Source organism: Lepus europaeus, chromosome 2, assembly GCF_033115175.1.
Source record: "Lepus europaeus isolate LE1 chromosome 2, mLepTim1.pri, whole genome shotgun sequence".
In the NCBI taxonomy this organism is placed as follows: domain Eukaryota; kingdom Metazoa; phylum Chordata; class Mammalia; order Lagomorpha; family Leporidae; genus Lepus; species Lepus europaeus.
Genome location: NC_084828.1, coordinates 11306648 through 11331743, shown reverse-complemented (window position 1 = coordinate 11331743; position 25096 = coordinate 11306648). Strand labels below are relative to the sequence as shown.

Genomic DNA, 25096 nt, shown 5'->3' with positions numbered 1-25096 from the left:
ATGGCTCCTTTAGCTTGACATGGTCATGACTGGGGCACGTATATTCATGACAGAGGCTGTGTACCCCGGCAGCAGAGACCAGTGCAAACACTTTACCAGCCCTAAAGCTATGTGCATGTATAGAAGATATGTGAAAATGTCCTGTGAAGTCTGAAAGCTGTGGCAGACCTTTAACTGGGCTGGACTTTGGTTTTTGTGCTGACAGATTGATGACAGACGAAGAAAGTCTTCCCGACAGGAGGTGTTTGAGCACAATTTCTATGCAATCATTGCCTGCAGATAAAAGACCTGTAGGGAGCTAGGTTTAAACATAAAAATGTGAATTTTTACAAACCACCTGAACAGAGACATCAGGTGCCACAGACCATTGGAAAGGTGTTTTCAGATTTAGCTCAGGCAGGCTTCCAAAGACAGAAACATGATCCTTTCAGGGAGTGGGGGTAGCAGCAGGATAAGAACCAGAGTAGCTATAGTATATTATCTAAAATGTCTGTTTCTAACTATAGAGGAGATACCTAAAGGAAAACAGGAAAAATAATACTGCACACTCAATAAAAAAAGAGTCCATGGAAACTCTTTAATCTAACTTTTGGATTTATTTGGCAGACAAAAGCTTTATATATATTGATTTGGAAAATATGACAACAATCATTCAACAAATAGATTCTCCAGAAAACCCAGAAATTACAAAAAAGAACAAAATAGAAGTTCTAGAGTCAAAAAGTGCTATAACGGAATTGAAAAATCTAGAGCAAAAGTGAACTTGGAGGTGAACCAGTGGAAACTGTTCAGTCCAGAGAACACCGAACAGGGCCAGTGTTGGTGCAGCCGATAAAGCTGCTACCTGCAATGCCGGGATCCTTGATGGGTGTTAGTTTGTGTCCTGGCTGCTCTGCTTCCAGTCCAGCTCCCTGTTAATGTGCCTGGAAAGCAGTGGGAGATGATCCAAATCCTTGGGCCCCTGCTACCCACATAGGAGACCCGGATAAAGCTCCTGGCTCCTGGCTTCGGATCAGCCCAGCCCTGGCCACTGGCAACTATCTGGGGAGTGAACCAGCAGATGGAAGATCTCTTTCTCTGTCTCTGTCTCCGATTCTTTCCCTGTAACTATGACTTTCAAATAAAAATGTGAATCTTTAAAAAAAAAAAAAAAACACAGAACAAAAAGATTGAAATAGTAAAAAAAGGTATCAGGGATTTGAGACAAGATCAAACCTATCAGTATTTGTGTGATGGAATCTTAGATCTAGGAAAAAAAAAATATGGACAGAAAAAATGTAATTAAGGCTAAACACTTCCCAAATTTGGTTAAAACATTAATCTACACAGCATCTAAGAATAGATACATGGATATATCAAACTATGAGAGCCAAACAGAATGATAAAATCTTTTTTATTCTTTTTAAAGATTCATGTATTTTCTTTGAAAGTCATAGTCAGAGGTTACAGAGAGAGGGAGAGACACACAGAGAGAGATCCTCCATCCACAGATCCATTCCCTAGATGACTGCAATGGCTGAAACTGGGCCAGGCTGTAGCTAGGAGCCAGGAGCTTCTTCTACATCTCCCATGTGGGTATCAGGGGCTCAAGCACTTGGGCCATCTTTTGCTGCTTTTTCCAGGGCATCAGCAGGAAGTTGGGGATTGGAAATGGAGCAGCCGGGACACAAACCAGCACCCATGTAGGATGCCAGCATTGCAGGCAGCAGGTTTCCATGCCACAGTGACAGCCCAGAAAGATAAAATCTTAAAAACCCAAGAGGGAAACAGCTTATTTATGGCCATGAACTTAACTACAGACTTGCCATCTGAAACAATGGAGGCCAGAAAGCAGTGGAATATTCCAGGTATTGAAAGAAAGAAGTCCAGCAGTATTCTAAATCCAGCCAAACTGTCCTTTAAAATTGGTGGAATAGTGGCGTTCTCAAAGACTGAGAAAATTCTTTATTGACAGGCACATATTGAAAGGGATAGTAAAGAAGTTTTTAAGATGAAAGGAAATAAGAGATCATAACTTGAACATATTGAAAAAAAAAAAAAACACAAAGAGCATCCAAAATATAAATATGTAGGTTAGTTTAAAAGAACCTTATAAATCTGTTTTTCTCGTTCTATCTCTTCTTTAAAGATATAATATTGTATAAATAATTCTATTACTTTAAGACTGATATAATCCACAAGTATTAAAATAATAGCACAGAGGAAGAGAAAATGAATTGAGAGGTCTGTGTGAAGTTTCTGTATTGTTCCCAAATTAGAAGGAACTTATGATGATTCACTTGCAGATTTTAATCCCTAAAATCACTTACTCAGAAAATTACTTTTATAAACGTAAAAACATAAACAACCTCACTGGAATTTGAATGATATGCTAAAATGTATTTACTCAACACAAAGGAAGACATTACAGTTGGGACAGAAAAAAAAAAAAGAAAGTACACATTTTTATCATTTCTTCATTTATTGGTTAGAATACCTTTGAAAAAAGAAATCCTCCCATCAAATATTTGGTAACCCCGAGAATTATAGCGCAAGGTATTCAAAAAATGGAATTAAAATTTTATTTTGTTGCTATAATTCTGCAATTCATAGTTTTTTCATAATATACATCTTCTAAGAATTTTTTGAGGAGCTTTTCATATACGTGGGTTTCAGAATTTTTTTAATCAAAATATAGTTAGTTAGGCAAGTTAAATTATTATCAGGTATCTTGCCATGATGACCAGTTAGGATTCTCTCTCTCTCTATCTCTCTCTCTCTTTTAAGATTTATTTAATTATTTGACAGGTAGAGTTATGGAGAAGCAGGAGGTAGAGAGACAGGTCTTCCACCTGCTGGGTCACTCCCCAAATAGCCGCAGTGGCCAGAGCCTGGCCAATCTGAAGCCAGGAGCTTCTTCCAGGTCTCCTACATGGGTGCTGGGGTTCAGCACTTGAGCCATCTTCTGCTGCTTTCCCAGGCACATTAGCAGGGAGCTAGGTCAGAATTATAGCAGCTGGGACTTGAACTGGCACTCATATGGGTTACCGGTACTTCTGGCCAGGACTTTAACCCCCAACATAATTTTTTATATTTTTCCAAGTTAATTTGGAACTTTGTTTTAAATGAGACTGTAAACAGCCAGGAAGCAATACTGGCTTAATGATGATTAAATGTAGAAATGTGATCAAGTATGAAATTTTGTAGTTTTTGTTTTTTGTTTTTTTTTTCTTTATAGGTATAGGAGGTATTGCTAGCATGCCACCTCTTACAGCTGTTGCTCCAGTGCCAATGGGATCCATTCCAGTTGTTGGAATGTCTCCACCTCTGGTATCTTCTGTTCCTACAGCAGCAGTGCCTCCCCTGGCCAATGGGGCTCCCCCTGTGATACAACCTCTGCCTGCATTTACCCATCCTGGTATGTGACCTGCTGAAACCATGGACTGAAGTTTTACAACTTATGCTTTGCTGTTTGGTCCCATTAGAAATCTTTTCACTTTCTGATTATATTTAAATGATATTTTATTCAAATGGAAAAATATTTTTGTTGCATTTAGTTTCTCACTTTCCTCTGAGTATATCTAATGTAGTAGCTAAGGTAGAGAGGGAGAAAAAAATGGAATTATAGATCTCTGGGTACCACCGTGGACAAAGCTGAACTTGGGAAAACCAACAGTATCATTTCCTTCCTTCCTTTCTTTTCATTTTCTGTTTCTTTTCTTTCTTTCTTTTTTTTTTTAAAGATATGTCTGAAACACAGAGTCACAGAGAGAGATCTTCCATGCACTGGTTCATTCCCCAAATGGCTGCAATGGCCAGGGCTGAGCCAGGCCAAAGCCAGGAGTTAGGGCCTCCTTCAGGTGCTGGGGTCCAAGCACTTTTGGCCATCCGCTGCTGCTTTCCCAGGCTGCTATGAGTTCTAACGCCCCAGCCATGTCCATAGGAGTAGAGCTATATGCTTGGAAGAAAATGAGCACTGCAGATTTCTTTTGAGGAGATGGAATGAATCAGACAGAATGTATTGTATCACATGCAGCTTCATTGATGGGAAGCGTTTAAAAGTTGATGGGTTAATTTCATTTGAGACTTTTAGTCAAGTTTTTTTTTTTTAGTTAAAAGAAAGCATAAACTGGGGCCGGCGCCCATTGGGCACTGAGTTAATCCTATGCCAGCAGCGCCAGCATCCCCCATGGGTGCCAGTTCTAGTCCCAGTTGCTCCTCTTCCAGTCCAGCTCTCTGCTATGGCCTGGGATAGCAGTAGAAGATAGCCCAAGTGCTTGAGCCCCTGCACTGGGGTGGGAGACCAGGAAGAAGCACCTAGCTCCTGGGTTCAGATCGGCGCACCTCAGGCTTTTGCAGCCATTTGGGGGGTGAACCAACGGAAGAAGGACCTTTCTCTCTGTCTGTTCCTCTCACTGTCTGTAACTCTACCTATAAAATAAATAAATGAAATCTTTTAAAAAAAAAGAAAGCATAAGCATAAACTGTAAACGTAGATAGTCTTCATATAAAGGATTTAAAAAGCCTAATAACTCTAATGAATTCATGTCATTATAGAAAATAGTCTTGTCTTTTTTTTTTAAAGCACTTCTAATGCAGTTGAATGAATTCAAGTGATGCAGGCATAGTTTTAGCATCTCTGCCTGTGGTCGCCTTTTTTTTTTTTTTTTTTTTTTGCTTTTTTTTAGAGATTTTTTAAAAAATTTATTTGAAAGACAGTTACAGAGAGAGAGAGAGGTCTTCCATCCGCTGGTTTACTCCCCAGATGACCACATTGGCCAGAGCTGCACTGATCCGAAGCCAGGAGCTTCTTCCTGGTCTCCCATGTGGGTGCAAGGCCCAAGGACTTGGACCATCTTCTACTGCTTTCCCAAGCCACAGCAGAGAGCTGGATCAGAAGAGGAGCACGGGGGACTAGAACCGGTGCCCATATGGGATGCTGGCACTTCAGGCCAGGGCTTTAACCCACTGTGGCACAGCATCGGCCCCTCACCTTTGTTTGCTATGTATGTTGGGATTTGTCTCTAAGTTACAGTCAAAGAATCTAAGTCATCCTGTTTTCTTGTCCATGTGGTCCATGCTTGATATGGGCCAAGTGCAAGTGTGTTGGTAGCTGAGGAAGCGCTCCCAGTTCTTCCCGCGGTGTCAGTCTGAGCACTCTGAGTCCCACTCAATGTGGTGGGGAATTGCAGCTGTGGTCAGTAAGGGTGCGAGCAATGCGGCTAAGGGTCAGGGTGGTGTTTTCCTTACCCACAGCTAACCAGCCAGAATAGAATCCGACACAAAAGCCGACCCTCCCTGGCATCACGTGTTATCTGCAGTCCGTGGCTTCTTGGCTCTGAACCTGGAACTAATCCTCCCTTCTCAGCATACTTAAGGGAATGCCGACTCATGTATTTAAGTTGTTTCTGCCTTAGCTATTGCAGAAGACCCTGCAAAGCATGACACTGAATTCTCAATGAACAGTAACAATTTGTGGATTTCCCAGATTCACTACTAGAAATGTGATTTTCAGTAGGACAAGCAAATTTGGAAGTGTTTTTGGGAAGGGGACAGGCGGTAAGGGCAGAATAACTTTAAATCCAGGATAGTGAGAAAGGACATATTTCTGCCCCAGATTTGATGTCTTTGTGTTTTAGTTTTTGTCAATAGGAGAAAATTTCTTATCTTTGTAGTATTAAAATTATTCAATATTTATTTTTACAGCAGCCACGTTGCCAAAGAGTTCTTCATTTAGTAGATCTGGTCCAGGATCACAATTAAACACAAAGTTACAGAAGGCACAATCATTTGATGTGGCCAGGTAAGCTTGCTCATTTTCAAATGAGAAATTTAGTTAAAGCTATTATTTGATCAACTCATAAATTTGGAAATGAATTAGTTTCATTCTTTATTTGTTGTCTTCTTTAATTTTATGGACTCCTAAAAATAATTTTTTTGATTCTGGATGATATCACTAGGTTTCATCATGTTTGTAGCAGATGACATTAATCAAGGACATGACATTTCTTTAAAGGCTTTGTGTGTGGTTTTTAAAGAAGATGACAAATAGGGAGTAATAAAATGTTTAAAAATAGTAAAGTAGAATTCCAGGTAGGGGAAAAAAGCAGATGAATTGCCTTGTGTTAATCCTTTTAAAGCCTATTTATAAAGTTGTTTATATAATGATTAGAGCCACATTGATTTTATTTTTAATTTGGTCAACACTGATCTTACAGAGTGTGAGTTATTAGTAAAATCTATTAAAGACCAATTTTTATGAAATGAATCATTCAGACTGCTGGATAATTCGCATGGATCAAGTATGTGGTGATTTGGGGAAAGCTCACATCACCTAACTGCTTACATTTTCTTCTTTACTCCCGTTTTTTTTTTTTTTCCATTGCATATTGTTAACTAGGATGAAAAATTAAGTCTCTTTGTAAGTAGTTTCAAATTTTTAGAGTGAAAAGGTTGTAAATGAAGATGATTCCGCTTTTCTTCTGTCAGTCCTCACTAGGATTCTTAAGTGAATCAACCCCCTCCCACTTCAGAGACGAACATGTTGAATATAGTGCATTATCTTAACTGTGCATGGTTTCTCTAAAATCCTTCAGTTAATTGTAGCACACAGGTGTTTTATTTAACTTTTTACTCTTCACATGCTCCAACATGTATTCAATATCTACTTTGTCTGGAGCTTCATTGATCCCATCCAGCTCCACAACTGTCAATACAACAGGTACTGTCTCAAGATTGCGAAGGAGGACGCATATCCAGGGAAGTTATATCCCTCACCCACAGTTCACAGTTCAGTACCGGGCAGATTGGAGGTTTAAACTCACATCAACTGACACTGAGTTCCTTTTTTTTTTTTAAATCCTTTCTCCTATCTCATGTTGAATTTTTTGTTTTCTCTGATTTTCCAGAAAGGATTTTGAAACCTGCCTTAAAATTGATTTGTGTCATTGGAATGAATAAACAATATTGGCAAACACTAATGCTATTAAGTCAATTTTTTTATGGTAGTTGTCATCTTTTCCATAATTTAAATTTCTAGCAAAAGTTTGCAATGTTTCATCTAACTTACGGGCGACAGTTTAATGTGTTTTCAGTCTTTGTAAATTCTCAGGATTTGGCAGGAAACCATGACTTGATAAGTGTGATCTGGGACAACTTCTGTGAGTAACGCCCTGCATTCCGGGGGTGCATGAGCAAGATAGTAAGCTTCTTGGCAAATAGGCAGACATTGGAATCAGCAAGGAAGTCCTTAGTTTAAGATGAGAGAGTTGTCACAGAAATACTCACAGCAGAATAGAGCATGGTAAGTGTTTTTTATTGAGAAATCCATAAAAACTGAAAATCCATAAAAACTGAATTTATGTAGTTACTTTTCAGGTCTTTGGGGGCTCTTTTCTATGCTTGATGAACTGTGTATAATAACTATAAATGCATAGGAAAGATAAATAAATGATGATTAAAATATTTCATGACTGATGAAAATTGTGTTTTTTACATGTAAGAAATAGATATTTTTTTGCTTTGAAATGAAATTACAAATGAGGCATTAGTTATAATCTGTCCTGGAAGTGAAGTTCCGTTGTGACTTTCAGCTCAGCTATTGTTTTTAAGATTACTGTGTTCCGACATTGGACTTTAACGAGCCTGGGCCACTGAGGAACCAGCAGCCAAGGGTGTCTAGACCTAGACTGAGCGCTGGTGGGTGGGACAGGATTCCTCAGTTAGGACCATGGCCCCTGGGTGAGGAGAGGACCATGGTGGACTCGAGAAAGCACTGCCCCTTCTGTTACTGCTCTGCTGGCCCGCTGCAGCCCTGGAGGTGTTGTGTTCTCTCCCTGGGAGAACCCCTCCTTGGGTGGGAATTTAAACTTCCAGAATGAATTGATTTTACTTAACTAGGAAATAGGTCCTGTATGTTGGTATGTAGAAAGTTCAACTTTTTGGAGAACGAATGTCTTTAAAAGCAGGTTTTTTTTTTTTTAATGTCAGTGTTTTTTAAAACCAAATTTTCACTTGTTTTTATCTGAGAGGCAGAGACGAGAGAGCACTCATCCTGTGGCTCATTCTTGGTTCCTTCCCCAAATGCATGCAATGGCCTCAGGCCAGAGGCCGACGTAGGGAGCCAGAACTCAGTCCAGGCCTCCCACATGGGTGTGCCGGGACCCAGCCACTTTGAGCCAGCACCTGTTGTCTCCCTGGTGCACAGTGTCAGGAAGCTGGAGTTGGGAGCAGAGCCAGGACTGGGAGCCAGCAGGCACTCCAGCGTGGATTGCAGGTGTCGTAACCGCTAGGGCCAATGCCTGCCCTTCAGCACTGCTTTTTCTCCACGATAGAAATGTCCCAGAAGGTTGGAGAAACCTACACATACGTTTTGTCATCTCAGCTCCAAGAAGACTGTCCATGCTTTTGTAGAACCTGTGAATTGTTTACATTGTCGATATAACTTGAAACAGTCAGTCTGCTACCTCTGAATTCTGGGAAAATAGTGAGCTTATCTGTTTTGATAGAAATGTTTTTAATTTTAAAAAATGGGAAACGCTCAATACAGAAAATTCAGAAGTGGTGACTAGACGAAGAGTAAAGTGTTCTGTTAATGCTGCCGCCTGGGAAGGTCTCGGGTTGCTGTCCTCACGGCGCTCCCGCAAGCTGTGCCCCAGGCTAAGCTGCTTTCTCTGCTTCTCCACAGTGTGCCGCCCGCCGCAGAGTGGGCCGTGCCTCAGTCATCCAGACTGAAGTACCGGCAGTTGTTCAACAGTCACGACAAGACTATGAGTGGGCACCTAACAGGTACTGACACAGGAACATCAATTCAGGGAATGCATCCTTTGCAGCTTGCTTCTAGACGCTGGGTCAAGGATACATCCACGTGTGGGTCTGTGTTTATCTCTGGGTGGGGTTTCCATGTCTGTGTGACTGCCTGTTCTCATCTGTTGGTAACTTGGTGGATAGTTACTGTGTTTGCCTGTGCCCTAGGCCTTTGCTTCATTGCTTCTTCTTCTTTTTTTTTTTTTTTTAAGAGTTTTATTTATTTATTGACAGGTAGAGTTAAAGACAGTGAGAGAGAGAGAGAGGAAGGTCTTCCTTCCATTGATTCACTCCCCAAATGGCCACAACAGCCGGAACTTCGCCGAGCCAGAGCCAGGAGCCAGGAGCTTCCTCCCAGTCTCCCATGCGGGTGCAGGGGCTCAAGCACTTGGGCCATCCTCCACTGCCTTCCCGGGCCACAGCAGATAGCTGGACTGGAAGCGGAGCAACTGGGACTAGAACCGGTGCCCACATGGGATGCTGGCGCTGCAGGCGGATTAACGTAGTGAGCCACGGTGCCAGCCCTGCATCATTGCATGTTGGTAGTAGAAGGTAGACCAGGCGTCCTCCCACTTGCTGAAGGCCATTATACAATTTAAGACACTAGAAAAGAAACATTGTTGAGAAGAAAAACTAGCATCAAGTTCTGAAACCCACTTTTGTAGATGGGCTTGAAGTTATACACTCACCAGGGGGGGCTTGGAGGCAGTGTGCAAGATGAATGATAATCAGTTGCAGACTTTGAAACGTGACTCTGCCAATATTTGTGTGGATCACCTCTTTACATCTTCTTTTTTCTCTGTAATCGTCCCGAGTTTGCTTATATGATCACAGTGCACTTTTTTTTTAAAGATTTATTTATTTGAAAGGCAGCGATACAGAGAGGGAGAGAGACAGAGAGCTATCTTTCATCTGTTGGTTCAGTTCTGAAATGGTCACAATGGCCGGAGCTGGACTGATCCAAAGCCAGGATCTTCTGGGTCTCTGCTTTCCCAGGAGCATTAGCAGGGAGCTGGATTGAAAACAGCAGCTGGGACTCAAACTGGTGCCCATATGGGATGCTGGCACTGTAGGTGGTGGCTTAATTTTCTATACCACAGCGTTGGCCCCTCACAATGCATTTTTAAAAAATAAAGTGATTCTGTTAGCTATATCAGAATGGAAGAATTTTGTGATACCATACAAAATGTTTCCCATGAAGATTTTAGTAATTAAAACTGATTAATTCAAGGGTTGCAAAGAAAAGCATGACTTTAATAAAGGAAATTAGAGATCTCTAATATAAATTATGAGAAAAAAAAAAACCTGTGGCTACCCTCTACTAGGAAAGGAAAGGAGAAACAGCTAATTTTCCTGGGAATGTGTTGGATAAGCAGTTGTATAAGGAAGGGCATGTAAAAGTACATGGAAAATGCAAACATAAACTTTTCTTCTTTTTTTCTTTCTTTGTTAAAAGAATACTTATTTGATTTTTTGAAAGAGTGACAAAGAGTGATCTTTCACCCATTGGTTCACTTGCCAAATGACCACAACTGCCAGGGCTGGCCAGGCCGAAATCAGGAGTCTGGAATTCCATCTAAGTCTCCCACGTAGGAGGCAGGGCCCCAAGTGCTTGGGGCGTCTTGCACTACTTTCCCAGCTGCCTTGGCAGGGAACTGGTTTGGAAGTGGAGCAGCCAGGACTTGAAGTGGCGCTCTGCTAAAAGATGATGTTGTCACAGGCAGCATTCTAACCTGCTTTGCATATGCCAGTGTCCAAACTTGTCTTTTAATTGCATTTTCTGTAAACATTTGAAGTCCCCGTGTATACAGCATAAAATGCTTTTAAGTAGTGATTCTTACTACCTTTTGGGGGTAGGGGACTGTTTGCAGTTTTTAGTTCCAAAAGAAAAATGCACCCATGTTTTAAAATGTCTGGGTTGGATGAGACTTTAAAGGGTTCTGATCTCCTCTTGTTCCCATAAAAGATCTCAGCAGTCATCCCAAATAAGCACATGTTTGTATCTGCAGGGAGCAAATAATAAATAGACACAAATTCTCTATATGTCACATTCACTTCCTGCCAAAGCCGTGGCTGTCTCGTTCATACAGCGGGTGTGTGGCCAATCCAGCTTCTAGAGCCAGTGAAAGACTATTCAGTGGTGTATTTAAAGCACCTGTCCTACATAGTTTAATACCAGTGCTCTATCCAAAACCAAAACTACAAAAGGTATCTCTTCAAAACATTGTTGGTATACGCTGTGAGTGAATTAAAATAGTACTCGAATGCAACATTGATGTAGGACATTTTGGTAGGATATGCATTTTATGAATGAAATGCAGTATTACATTTCAAACCAACAAGCACTTGAACATTTAGAACTCTTAAATATCTGAGGCAGAAAGTAAAATTTGAAATATACTGGAGAGAAAGCAGACTTTGCTCTTGTTTTTTGCAGACTTATTATTCCTTTGTTCTAGCAGAAATCTAAGGTGCAAGTTTCATTTTCAAACCAGACCTTTGTATAGTCATGTCAAGTAGAATAACTTACTACAGCAAATTAAAAAATGGGAATCAATAAATTGAATTGGTTTTCTTTTTCTGTACTTATGAGGAATCAACATAGAATGTGCTGTAGGCTAAACTAGACTATTGATGGAAACAGAGCTGATCTGTTGAGATGGTTGAAATATAAAGGTCAAAATCCTGATCAAACTGTGAAAGTAATTATATAAGCTCCGAAGGATGAAAGCTACATCAGTAACATGGAGAAAACGACCCAGGTTGTAAAGAGGCCCAAGTGAAATTGATAATTCAATTATTCTTAATCGCTGTTCTTCTTGTTGGTTTTGTTTTATATGGAGTCTTGTTTTAAAGGAAATAAAAGGCGTTTTTACAGCACACATGGTTTTATTTCTTAATCTGGTACAGTATTTCTCAACCGTGGATTTGTTTACAGCCCTAGTGTTAGGAATACCAGTTTAAGTACAGGAGTTACAGATGCTTTGTTTTCACATAAGTTAGAATCTAGGTTGTCTTTGCATTCTCTTGTGTTTTTGCGTGGGATGGGATTACCATTAGTGCTGCAGGAATTGCTCGTGACCTTCAGCCTAACCTGGCCTGTGCTTTAGCTTGTAGCACGTGCCCATTGTTAGTGTACTCTCAGTACTTAAAGAGATTCCTGATTATCATTGTGTTTTAGTTTCATGTACTTTCTGGTAATGCCATCAGATTTTGACTACACCTGGAAGAGTGTAAGCACGTCACTGTGTGATCCCAGCAAAAGAAAATGAGACTGTTTGGTCTTAGGATACGAGATAGTTCTTGCTGGGAAGTAAAGCTAGTCTAGTGGGGCACTGTTCACCACAGTGATTACTGATGTAACCTGGTTAGGTGGGCACCTACTTCCACCATAACTTGGTGTGTGAGTGATTGCATGCTCTTAATACAGAGAAGGCCTATTGTTTAAATAAGGTTTTATGGGCGGCGCCGTGGCTCAACAGGCTAATCCTCCGCCTTGCGGCACCGGCACACCGGGTTCTAGTCCCAGTCAGGGCGCTGGATTCTGTCCTGGTTGCCCCTCTTCCAGGCCAGCTCTCTGCTATGGCCTGGGAGTGCAGTGGAGGGTGGCCCAAGTGCTTGGGCCCTGCACCCCATGGGAGACCAGGATAAGCACCTGGCTCCTGGCTTCGGATCAGCGCAGTACGCCAGCCGTGGCAGCCATTGGAGGGTGAACCAATGGCAAAAGGAAGACCTTTCTCTCTGTCTCTCTCTCTCACTGTCCACTCTGCCTGTCAAAAAATATATAAAAAAAAAAAAGGTTTTATGGGAATCTTTATAATCTTATTAACACTAGCCCCTCTTCTTAACAAGCGGTTTTATTTTGTTTTATTCTGAAACAATGAATATGCTATTTAGTTATTCATCTAGTAATCAGAAAGCCATGGTCATTGTTTGAAATAAAGCATTAACTCCATGTAATTGTCTCTTTCCTTTCATATTTTTGTACCCAAGCGTATGTACCCATACTGGAGCTTGTGAACTGGAAATTTGTTTATCACTATTTCCTTATCAGCTAGGACTCTACCTGGTATCCCTTTATGTGTATAGGCTTCTGCGAGAAAGTTCTGTGCACTTAATGCTCAATTTTCTGCCATTCTATTTTGCTAAGGTGCTGATTTTTTGAAAGGTTTCACATTATTGTTTTAGAATATCGAGTCAATTATGTGATTTGGAAGAGACAATTATAATGGTCCAGTGCAGGCTTCAGCAGACTGTTAGCAAGTCTGTAAATATTTTAGGCTCAGAGGCTGCAAGTTCTCTGTTGCAACTACTCAACTTGACCCTGGTAGCACAGAAGCCGCCAGAGAGCCTGCTGAAATGAAATGGGCGTGGCTGCATTTCAGTAAAACTTTATTTGCACAAGCGGATAGCGGACCAGATGTGACTTGCAGGCCAAAGTTTGTCAATCACCATTCTAGATTATTTCCTTTATATTTCAAAGATAAAGGAACTTCATTTTAGTGAGTCAAAGTCATTTTGTTAATGCCACATGACATTAGGGCATCAGTAGCATGCCCAGGTCTCTTGATATTGAGATATGAGCTGCTTCTTCACATTTATTGTTAACCTTTTTGATGTTAACTTTCATATATAAAAGACATTTTAGTTCTGAAGTGGGGAAAATTGTTAGAAACATAAATTGAAGCATTTATTGAAGTTTTGCTAATTCTACTTTACTATTCTCAACATTCTGACTACAGTGTTACAGACTCTAATATAAATAACCAGGGAATTTCTTCATTCCAGCATACCACAGAACCTGTAGAATCCTGGAATTGTTTTTTTTAAAGATTTATTTATTTATTTGAAAGGCAGAGATACAAGAAAGAAGGAGCGAGAGAGAAAGAGATCTTCCATCTGCTGGTTCACTCTCCAAATGGCCGCAATGACCAGGACCAGCCAGGAACCAGGAGAACCTCTAGGTCTCCTACATTGGTGTCAGAGACCCGAGCCCTCAGGCCATTTTCTGCTGCTTTCCCAGGCACATCAGCAGGGATCTGAATAGAAGTGGAGCAGCCAGGCCTTGAACTGGTGCCCATATTGGATGCTGGCACTGCAGGCGGAGGTTTAACGCTCTAAGCCACGGTGTTGTTCCCCTGAATTACTTCTATAAAGATTTTTTATTGTTCCTAGATGTTCACAGTATATACACACATACCCATCAGGAACATACTCATATGTTTACCAAAACTTAGAATGTTCACCGTTCATAATAGTTCCAAACTGAAAAACCACCTCGTGCCCATCAATGGTAGGATGGATAATAAATAGTGACCTAATCACAAAAAGATGCACTATGTAACAGGCAGTGCTAATGTTCTACAACACAATAATATATTCAGCAAAATAAGCCAGACATAACAGAAGACATATAGGACTCTAAAACAGAGTAGAAAGCAAAGTTTGTTTTGGCACAAAAAACTTTGAAATCCATGAATAGCAGACATCTGTGAGAAGTTCATAAAAATGTGTATTATGAGAAAAGTATGCATGGATTTCAAATTTTTTTCCACCAAAATAAACATCTCTGAAATTCCATTTTGTGTGAACTTATTGAAGCTTCTGCCCCTCACCCTTTATATCAGTAATACAAACTTTCGTTTACTGAGCACGTTTTATGTGCTGAGCTCAGTGTTACAGGTCCCCTTGATGTGTCATAGATTTGTTCATCTGGGAAGGACCTCTGAAATGAGAAAAGGAAGGGCCAAGCTAGTGGTGAAACTGCCTCTCCCACGTCACTCAGCAGAGTTCCTACCAAGCAAGGGCCAGAGCCCAAGGTCCCCGGCATCATTCGTTCGTTCGTTGTTTTTTCTTCATTCTCTGGGACATAAATGTACTGTGATTCTAAAAAAAAAAAAAAAACTTGGAATTCTGTTTGCAGTGCAAAAATGCATCCACTTTTGTGTATTTTGAAAACCAAATGAACTAAAAGCCAACATTTTTACACGTGGGAATCTTCCCACTACAACTACAGCCTTCCTTTCCCTGGTTCCTGAATCTTCCGGAGACCACACCTTGAGAGGCAGTGCTGGAGAGAAGTATTTGTCTTTGTCCCTGACACTGATTTATTTAAACACTCAGAATCTCGTGTTGCAGCTTTTATCTGAAATCTTAGGTTGGTTTCATGCCAGGAAGGAAGATATTTGTAATGGTTTTGAGAAACGAGACCTGATTTTGAAAGACGAGTTGAAATTCCAGGAATTATTTTCTGCTTTGGCCCACATGGCAAATGTGTTCCAATCCTCCATTCCTGGCTGTGATGGTTGCCACTTGCGCAACCTTCAGCACTTCACCCGCCCTGCCTCCATCCTCCTCAAAATCTGTACAGTCAGAAATGATCCCTGTGAGGTTCTTTCCTTCTCTCAGGTTCTCTGTTCCTTCTGAATTTCTCTGATGGTGGTCTTGTGGAGGCACTGGGTGGTGGCTGTGGCAGAAGATGCTCCCTTAAGAACACATAAGCCTCATCTTTGCAGACAAAAGCCCAGTACAAACAGAGATGGTAAAAGGGCAGGTTATGTTTTAAAATGCCTGTGTTTTTTACACACTGATTCTTTATTTAGACATCCATTGTACAAAAATTTAGTTTTGTGTCACATGTTGCCCGGTGCTGTGTTTCTTTCCTTTTACATTGCTACTCAATTGCCTTTTTTAAACTCCCCTAGGGTAATAGAAAATACTTGTTTAAAGTGCTGACATTGGATGGGATTGCATAGTTTCTGTGTGCAAAACCTGGTCTTGCTCTGCAACGAGCAGTTGCTGATTAACCTATGTATCTTTTTCATAATTTCTGTTTAGGTCCCCAAGCAAGAACTATTCTCATGCAATCAAGTTTACCACAGGCTCAGTTGGCTTCAATCTGGTGAGGAATGAAAAGTTCCTTGGTTTGTATAAAGTGGAATCTATTTCTTATATTGGTGCAGCTTCGTGAGCTGTTAGATTAAGACCGCTACTTATGGGGGAGTATCTGGAACATGCTTGGTTTTCAGTGAGTTGTGATGATGACCTCTCTTTGCAACCTTACTGATTCTGAGAAATCCAAAAGCAGAAAGATTAATAGAGCGAATTCTCAAGAAATGCTAACATAGATCAACAGTTTCCAACTCATAGTCTGTCCTGGTTCTCTTCTCCTCCTTCCCAAGTATTTTAAGCCAAATCAGTTATGATATCATTGTGATATACTTTAAGTGAGCTTACAAGGATTGAAAGAGGTATCACTATAATCATAGTTAGCATTTTTGTCAAAGCCAAGCACTATCCTAACCATATAGACCATCATTTTACCATAATGATATAAATTAAGTACTATTTATACAAAGAAGCCCAGAGAGACTCAGTTGGCCTAGGATGAAAATAAGAATGAATAACCCATAGCATACATTTTCATGAAATTGGATTACAATGAACCTTCTGTTGACTAGGAATCTTTCTGACATTGATCAAGATGGAAAACTCACAGCAGAAGAATTTATCCTGGCTATGCACCTAATAGATGTAGCTATGTCTGGCCAACCACTGCCACCTGTCCTGCCTCCAGAATACATTCCACCTTCCTTTAGGTAAGGAGCACTTGGCTCTTGTAAGCGATTATGTGCTGCGTGTGTGAACTGCAAATCTGGCTTTGCTGACTGTGTGTCTTGTGGCGCTTTTCATTCCTGGCAACTAAATGAGGTATCCATGAATTCAAGAGAATTTTCTGTCTAGATTCTATGTTAATCCTGGGCCGATTCTGTTCTGCAAGTACTTGTAGTACTAGTAAGACAGCCAAATAAAGCATCAGAAGATTGTTGGCTTTTGTACAAACTCATGTGATTAAAATTCACCAGATATTTCAGGAATAGATGCTAGTAATGAAAGAGAAGCTATATGAACACCTACCGAGAAAATGAAGCGAGGAAATATCTCCTATGAATTACGCATGTTCAAGAGGTAATAAAAATGCCGGTCCCAGCTTCTCTGCTTTTGATCCAGCTCCCTGCCAATGTGCCTGGGAATGCAGTGCATGGTGGCCCAAGTGCTTGGGTCCCTGCCATCCATGTGGAATGGCCTAGATAGCTTTGGCCTGACCTGGACCTGGCTGTTGCAGACATCTGGGGAATGATGGAAGCAGTTGGAAGATACCTTTCCTCCGCACTTTGCCTCCTTTTCACTTAGTCATAGTCACTCTTTCAAACAAATAACAATTAAAAAAAAAAATTATGCTGGTGATGTAAGAATTGCAATCAGGAAGACAATTAAAGAAAATTGTCCTGATCTGAAACATGGTCTCAGTAGAGATATTGAGAGAGTTTCTGAAGTTCAGTGGAGACACCTGCCAGACTGGCACCCCTCCCTGCTAGTGTGTGTGCATGCTCTGTCCCCTGGCTTGAAATGTGAAAGGTGAGTATGAAGTCTTGTAAGCACAAAGAGCAACAAGAGAAAACACAAGGATAAGTTCTATCCTGAGACTTTCAGGAAAGACTGGGACAAAAATCCTCCTGAAATGAAGACAGAATCGTGAGTTGTTCAGAAGAGAGATAAGGAAACTGTGCCCACAGTTCCTTTGTCTGGATATTTTGAATATTTGTGGCACTCAGAATCTGATGATGTTGAAATATTTAAGAAACTGCATAATAGAGAAGACCAGCTCTTTTAGTTTTTTTTCCCTCACCATTTATAACATTTGCTCTAAGATATGGTATACTATTTTAAATCTTTTTGTATCTAGGTAGCTGTATGTGAGTCTGTTTCTTTTATCTTTTTTTCTCACATTTGCAGGAGAGTTCGATCTGGCAGTGGTATATCTGTCATAAGCTCAGCCTCTGTAGACCAGAGGTTACCAGAGGAACCAGTGTTAGAAGACGAACAGCAACAATTGGAAAAGAAGTTACCTGGTAAGTAGTCTTTTATATGTGAGTTACACATGTTACTTTTATATGTGCGTTATACATGTTAGAGATTTTCTGTTTCTAAGGCAAAGATGGAGGTAAAAATAAATTAAGCTTTTGACATTTTCCCCATGTTCCTTGTTTTTTTTAATTTTTTATTTTTGACAGGCAGAGTGGACAGTGAGAAAGAGAGATAGAGAGAAAGGTCTTCCTTTGCCGTTGGTTCACCCTCCAATGGCCGCCGTGGCTGGCGCGCTGCAGCCGGCACACCGCGCTGATCCGAAGGCAGGAGCCAGGTGCTTATCCTGGTCTTCCATGGGGTGCAGGGCCCAAGCACTTAGGCCATCCTCCACTGCACTCCCTGGCCACAGCAGAGAGCTGGCCTGGAAGAGGGGCAACCGGGACAGAATCCGGCGCCCCAACCGGGACTAGAACCCGGTGTGTCGACGCCGCTAGGCGGAGGATTAACTTGTTGAGCCACGGCGCCGGCCTCCCGATGTTCCTTTAATTGACCTTGGTCCAAAAGAGATTTTTTTATTTCTATTTTTTATTTATTTATTTGAAAAACTTACAGAGAGGGAGAGACAAAGAGAGAGATCTTCCATCTTTGGTTCACTCCCCAAGCGGCTACAATGGATACAGCTGAGCCAGGCCAAAACCAGGAGCCAGGAGTTTCTTCTGGATCTTCTACATGGGTAGCAGGGGCCCAAACACTTGGGCCATCCTCCACTGTTTTTCCCTGGCCATTAGGAGGGAGCCAGGTTTGAAGTGGAATAGCCAGGACATGAACTGGAGCCTTATGAGATGCCCGCATCACAGACATTGGCTTTACGCACTGTGCCACAACACCAGCCCTGAGATACTTTTTTAAAAAGAAATTCATTTATTTACTTTAAAGGCAGAGTGACAGAGAGAGAGGGAGAGGGAGAGAGAGAAAAAACTGTCGTCCGATCTTCCATCCACTGGTTCACTTACTAAGTGGCCACAGTTACCAGGGCTGAGCAGGCTGGAGCCAGGAGTCGAAATCTCCATCCAGGTCTCCCACATGGGTGACCGGGTCCCAAATTCTTGGGCCATCATCAGTTGCTCCTCCAGGCACGTTAGCAGGGACCTGGATCAGAATCCAGCTCCCTGAGCAGCTGGGACTCCAGTCAGCATTGCAGTATGGGATGCCAGCATTGCAAGTAGCAGCTGAACTTGCTGTGCCACAATGCCAGTCCCAGAAAGAGACACTTCTAATACATTTGTGGATTTGGATCTTTGTAAAGAAATAAGAACATTATGTTATAAGTGTTATCTGTAGAATATAGGCCACTGATAATTGATGAGTTAAGGTGGTTGCTTAATACTATTAGTGTAGAAATAGAAAATAAAATCACCTACTTTTGTTTCTCGGGTTGTTAATGAATTGTTAAGAATTGGAAATTCCTTAATAGTAGGAACCTATTTTAAATTTAATGTGAACCTATTAAATAATTCTCATTTTCAGTGATAAATCCATCCTACTGTCAAAATAGTCTAAAGTGGCTATGAATTATTAATGATCCAATGATGATTTTAATCAGCGCATGAAACCTCTGTGGATTTCCCTTACATTAATTACCTTGTCAGTATCATTCTGCTGTATTTAAAGTGCTCTGCAGTTAACTGGTGCGCTCAAGACACTAGCTCTCCTGTTATGTTCTCTCAGCTAGATTACTCTTTGTTCAGCAATGAAATATTTACTATAGGTGATCTGTCTGTGAGGCTGTGTATTAAGTATGGCCAAGAGTGTACATGTTAATAATACCCAAAACCATGGCCGGCACCGCGGCTCATTAGGCTAATCCTCCCCCTGTGGCACCGGCACTCCGGGTTCTAGTCCCTGTCGGAGCGCCGGATTCTGTCCTGGTTGCTCCTCTTCCAGGCCAGCTCTCTGCTGTGGCCCGGGAAGGCAGTGGAGGATGGCCCAAGTGCTTGGGCCCTGCACCTGCATGGGAGACTAGGAGGAAGCACCTGGCTCCTGGCTTCGGATCCCTTAGTGGCCATTTGTGGGGTGAACCAATGGAAGGAAGACCTTTCTCTCTGTCTCTCTCTCTCTCTCTCACATTGTCTAACTCAGCCTGTCAAAAAATAAATAAATAAGAATAATACCCAAAACCTAATGTGCTAGAGGGTTTAAAACATCTATACGAATAGTCAATAAAGCAGTATGTGTGTGCAGTAAATTCCTGGAGGGTTTTATAGATGTACAGCAGATCTTGTTGGCATAGACCGGGAGAGATAAAAGCAATGACATCTCCGTGCAATTGGCCACAGCTGAGTGGAGACTTGATGGCCATTTGCACTGCAGGTGGAAGTGAGGAACGCTTCAGGTTTTGACAACAATGGGAGTGAAGTCTGAGTGGTCAATGTTGGCAAGAATCTTTTTAAAATTTGGGATTTTTGGCCGGCGCTGTGGCTTAACAGGCTAATCCTCCGCCTTGCAGCGCCGGCACACCGGGTTCTAGTCCCGGTTGGGGCGCCGGATTCTATCCCAGTTGCCCCTCTTCCAGGCCAGCTCTGTGCTATGGCCCGGGAGTGCAGTGGAGGATGGCCCAAGTACTTGGGCCCTGCACCCCATGGGAGACCAGGAGAAGCCATCGGATCAGCGCGATGTGCCAGCCGCAGCGGCCATTGGAGGGTGAACCAACGGCAAAAGGAAGATCTTTCTCTGTCTCTCTCTCTCTCACTATCCACTCTGCCTGTCAAAAAAATAAATAAATAGGCCGGCGCCGCGGCTCACTAGGCTAATCCTCCGCCTAGCGGCGCCGGCATATCGGGTTCTAGTCCCGGTCGGGGCACCGGATTCTATCCCGGTTGCCCCTCTTCCAGGCCAGCTCTCTCCTGTGGCCAGGGAGTGCAGTGGAGGATGGCCCAAGTGCTTGGGCCCTGCACCCGCATGGGAGACCAGGAGAAGCACCTGGCTCCTGCCATTGGAACAGCGCGGTGCGCCGGCCACAGTGCGCCGGCTGCAGTGGCCATTGGAGGGTGAACCAACGGCAAAAGGAAGACCTTTTTCTCTCTCTCACTATCCACTCTGCCTGTCAAAAAAATAAATAAATAAATAAATAAAAATTTAAAAAAATTAAAATTTGGGATTTTCTTTTTTGTTCATAGTAGACATTTATTTAAAATTTTATTAGGAAGCAACATTGTCAGAATATTTTGTTTGTGCATTAATTTTTGAATAGCCATTTATCATTTGCCTTCTGTATATTATGAACAATTCCAGATATTGAAGTTTAAAGGTGGATAAAGGGGCTGGCTCTGTGGTGTAGCAGGTTAAGGTGCCGCTTGTGATGCCAGCATGCTACACGGGTGGCAGTTCAAGACCCACCTGTTCTACTTCCAATCCAGCTCCCTGCTGATGTGCCTGGGAAGGCAGTGAAAGATGGCCCAACTCCTTGGGCCCTGCACCCACAAGGGAGATCCAGAGAAAGCTCCTGGCTCCTGGCTTTGGACTGGCCCAGCCCCGGTTGTTTGGGGAGTAGACCAGCGAATGGATAGCCTCTCTCTGTGTTTCTTCCCTAGATGGCCAGGGCTGGGCCACACCAGAGCCAGGAGCCAAGAGCTTCATTTCGGTCTCCCATGTTGGTGGCAGGGACCCAAACACTTGGGCCATTTTGCATTGCTTTTCCCAGGTTATTAGCAAGGAACTGGATGAGAAGTGGAGTATCGATGATACCAAACGGCTCTTTTTTTAAAAAATAAATTTATTTACTTTTTATTTATTTCTCCCCCCAAAGAACCCTTTTATTTAAGGAATACAAACATCATGAATTTCATAAGTACAACTTGAGGAATATAGTGATTCTTCCCACCTTACCCGCCCTCACACCCATTCTCTCACCCCTCCTCCTCATCCGTCTTCCATTTTCCACTAAGATCCATTTTTGATTGACTTTATACACAGAAGACTAACCCTATACTAAGTAAAGAGTTCCACAATTTACACGGAAAAAAAAAAAAACAATAACAAAAAAGAATGTTCCTCATCAGTTGAGACAAGGGCTGTTCAAAGTCATTGCATCTTGAAGTTAATTTCACTTCTTCTTCTTCTTTTTTTGTTTTTAGAAACTTAATTAACTTTAAAGAAGCACCCAAGAATTATAAGTCTTTTGCAAGCACTTAGACATAGTTACAATACAACTCTTTGAGGACAGAGGTCTTGCATGGGAAGTTGGTACACAGTGACTCTTGTTGTTTAAACAAACTGGCTCTGATATGTGATGCTGGCATGTAGGCAGCAGCTTTACCTTCTGCACCACACATGGGCCCCAAAACCAATCTTTTTTAAAGAACTTATTTATTTTAAAGGCGGTGTTACAGAGACAGAGAGAGAGAGAGAGAGAATGAGGTCTTCCATCTGCTGGTTCACTCCCCAAATGGTTGCAATGGCCAGAGTTGATCTGATGAGAAGCCAAGAGCCAGGTCCCCCATGCAGGTGCAGGGACCCAAGCACTTGGGCTATCTTCAGTTGCTTTCCCAGGCCATAGCAAAGAGCTGGATCAGAAGTAGAACAGCTGGGACTCAAACCTGCACCCATGTGGGATGCCGGCACTACAGGCAGCAGCTTTACCTGCTACGCTACATTGCCGTCCCCCAAAATCAATCATTTTAATGTGTTCAGTTCAGTGGCTGCCCATCAGTATGGGCTACAGCAGGATGCCATACTTTGGGTGGCTTCAGCCATGGAAATTTATTACAGTTTTGGAAGCTGGAAGTCCAAAATCAAGATGCTAGGCTGTTGGGTTCCTGTGAGCTCCTCTTCTTGCCTCCTCTCTGAGTTCTTCCCTTGCATAGAGAGCAAGGGAGATCTCTTTCTCCTATTATAAGGCCACTATGTCATCCTGAGACAATACCAGTGCGTTGAGGGCTGGAAGGGCTGCACAAGTGGATGTGGGGGGATGGAGCATTCATCTATAAAGGAGGTGTTTAGCACACTCACTGTGTTGCACACTCATTACCACTCTCTTGTTCCATACCATTTTCATCACTCCCGTTCTTACTGCCCTCCAGCCCCTGCCAACTGCCAGTCCATTCTCTGTTCCATGGATATTTCTTTTTTTTTTTTTTTTGATATTTCATATAATGGAATCATGTGTTACAAGACCCTTGATGTCTGACTTCTTTGAGGAAGCATAATATTTTTGAGATTCGCCCATGCTGTGGCATGCGCTGTGAAGGGACTTTCAGATTTAAGGTGGCAGAGTAAAGGGGATGCTGCCTCTTCTGAAACTGCCAAGGGTACAGGAAGAACAGGAAAACCTAGACATGCTGCCATCTTTAATCCCACATCCCTGACCACAGCATGTGCAGGAAGTGTGTCTCGGGCAGTGAAGTCCAAAGAGGAATGTGGGAAGAGGCCAGGAAGGCTGCTCACAGCTCTTGAGACAAAGTACAAGATGCCGGTTCTTGAAATAGATGTGGGACGATGGGAATGGCACACTACACAGGCTCGCAGTGAGAGTGCACTTGCCTGGTGTTGGTGCCACGGGCAAGCATGTAAGGCAAACACACAGTTGAGTACACATTGCTGAGAACAGTAAGGTCCCTGGAGGTTGAGATTGTTGAAAATAAAATCAAATGGACATAAAAGCTCAATAATCATCGGAGGAGGAGAGCAAACAAACAAAAAACCTGGGTAATAGTTCTAAAATTCTTAGCTGGTGTGTCAAAGAAGGAATCTGAATTCTGGATGGGAAAAGATTGTTTACTGACTCTGCACAGCCAGTTCCTCCATGTGGGGTAAGGGGGGTTCACCGTCTACCGTGCTTGGAGAAGTCATCTTGTTAGACGGCCACACGTCAGCACGGAGACCAGCAGGGAAGGCTGTTGGGGAGAGTTGGGCGGTCAGTAGTTGAGGTGAGTTGTGGGAAAGAAGAAAGATGATGTAGATCTGTGGTGGAAATATGTTTCTGGAAACAGTGTTTGGCATGGGGGGGAACTGTCAGCAAGGAATTTAGGTGAAGGGCCTTTTTGCTTATTACCAAAACCACAGGAAGGGAGCTAGGGAGTTGATTTGTCCCGCACATTCCAAATAGGCCAGTGAGCTTTTCTCTGAAAATCGTATGCTGGAAATCACGCCTTCTTCATGGATCTGTTCCTTGTTGTACAGTCACATTTGAAGATAAGAAGCGGGAGAATTTCGAACGTGGCAACCTGGAGCTGGAGAAACGAAGACAGGCTCTGTTGGAGCAGCAGCGCAAGGAGCAAGAGCGCTTGGCCCAGCTGGAGCGAGCGGAGCAGGAGAGGAAAGAACGGGAACGCCAGGAGCAAGAACGCAAAAGACAACTGGAGCTGGAGAAGCAGCTGGAAAAGCAGCGGGAGCTCGAGCGGCAGAGAGAGGAGGAGAGGAGGAAAGAAATAGAGCGGCGAGAGGTAAGCAGCTGAGGAGCAGCCCCACGGACGGTGCGGGAGCGCCTGTCTCTCCGTCAGAATTCTTCCAGGGATGTACTAAGATTGTCTGCCCTTTTCTTATTACAGTCAGTGTTTTTAGTGTATTCACAAATTTGTGCAGCCACCACCACCATCTAATTCCAGAACATTGTTTTAATGATTTATTTTATTTATTTGAAAGACAGAGTTACAGAGAGAGGTAGAGACAGACAGAGAGGTCTTCCACCCAATGGTTCACTCCGCAGTTGGCTGCAATGGCCGGAGCTGCGCTGATCCGAAGCCAGGAGCCAGGAGCTTCTTCTGGGTCTCCCACGTGGCTGCAGGAGCCCAAGGACGTGGGCCATCTTCCACTGCTTTCCCAGGCCACAGCAGAGAGCTGGATTGGAAGAGGAGCAGCTGGGACTCGAACTGGCACCCATGTGGGATGCTGGCGCTTCAGGCCAGGGCTTTAACCTGCTGCGGCACAGTGCCGGCCTCCAGAACGTTTTCATCTCTGCAAAAAGAAACCTTTTGCTCAGCAAAAACTCACACCCTCTTCCTTTCTCCCCCAGGCCCTGGCAGACACTAATTCACTTTCCCTGACTATAGAATTCCTGTCCTGGACATTTTCTTACAGGTGGTGAATGGCTTGCACTTAGCATAATGTTTTCAGGATTCATCCTCATTGTAGCAGGAATCAGCATTTTATATCTTTTTATGACTGAGCAATATTTCATTGTCCAGATAAACCACATTTCATTTATCTGTTGGTCAGATATTTGGCTGCTGTAAATAATACTGTTACAACATTTTTACTAAGAAGTTTGTTTTATGTATTTGCAATATAGAGTGGGAGAGGGAGACAAGAGAGATCTTCTGTCTGCTGGTTTACTCCCCAAATACCCTCCATGGCTGGAGCTGGGAACTCCATCCAGGTCTCCCATGTTGGGGGCAGGGACTGAAGTACTTGGGCCTTCATCTCCCGCCTTCCCAGGGGCATTAGTAGG

General features: G+C 42.6%; 1 protein-coding gene across 5 annotated transcripts in view; it reads left to right on the top strand.

Moving 5' to 3' along the window:
* The window catches only part of ITSN1 (intersectin 1), a 222842-nt gene that overhangs the window by 83852 nt on the left and 113894 nt on the right, over positions 1-25096 (top strand). For all 5 annotated transcript variants that reach the window (XM_062205735.1, XM_062205709.1, XM_062205701.1 and 2 more), the window contains 7 exons: positions 3218-3397; positions 5686-5782; positions 8666-8766; positions 15622-15685; positions 16245-16382; positions 17581-17696; positions 23830-24092. In XM_062205735.1, coding sequence (XP_062061719.1) covers positions 3218-3397; positions 5686-5782; positions 8666-8766; positions 15622-15685; positions 16245-16382; positions 17581-17696; positions 23830-24092 — 959 coding nt within the window. The remainder of the gene's footprint in view (positions 1-3217; positions 3398-5685; positions 5783-8665; positions 8767-15621; positions 15686-16244; positions 16383-17580; positions 17697-23829; positions 24093-25096) is intronic.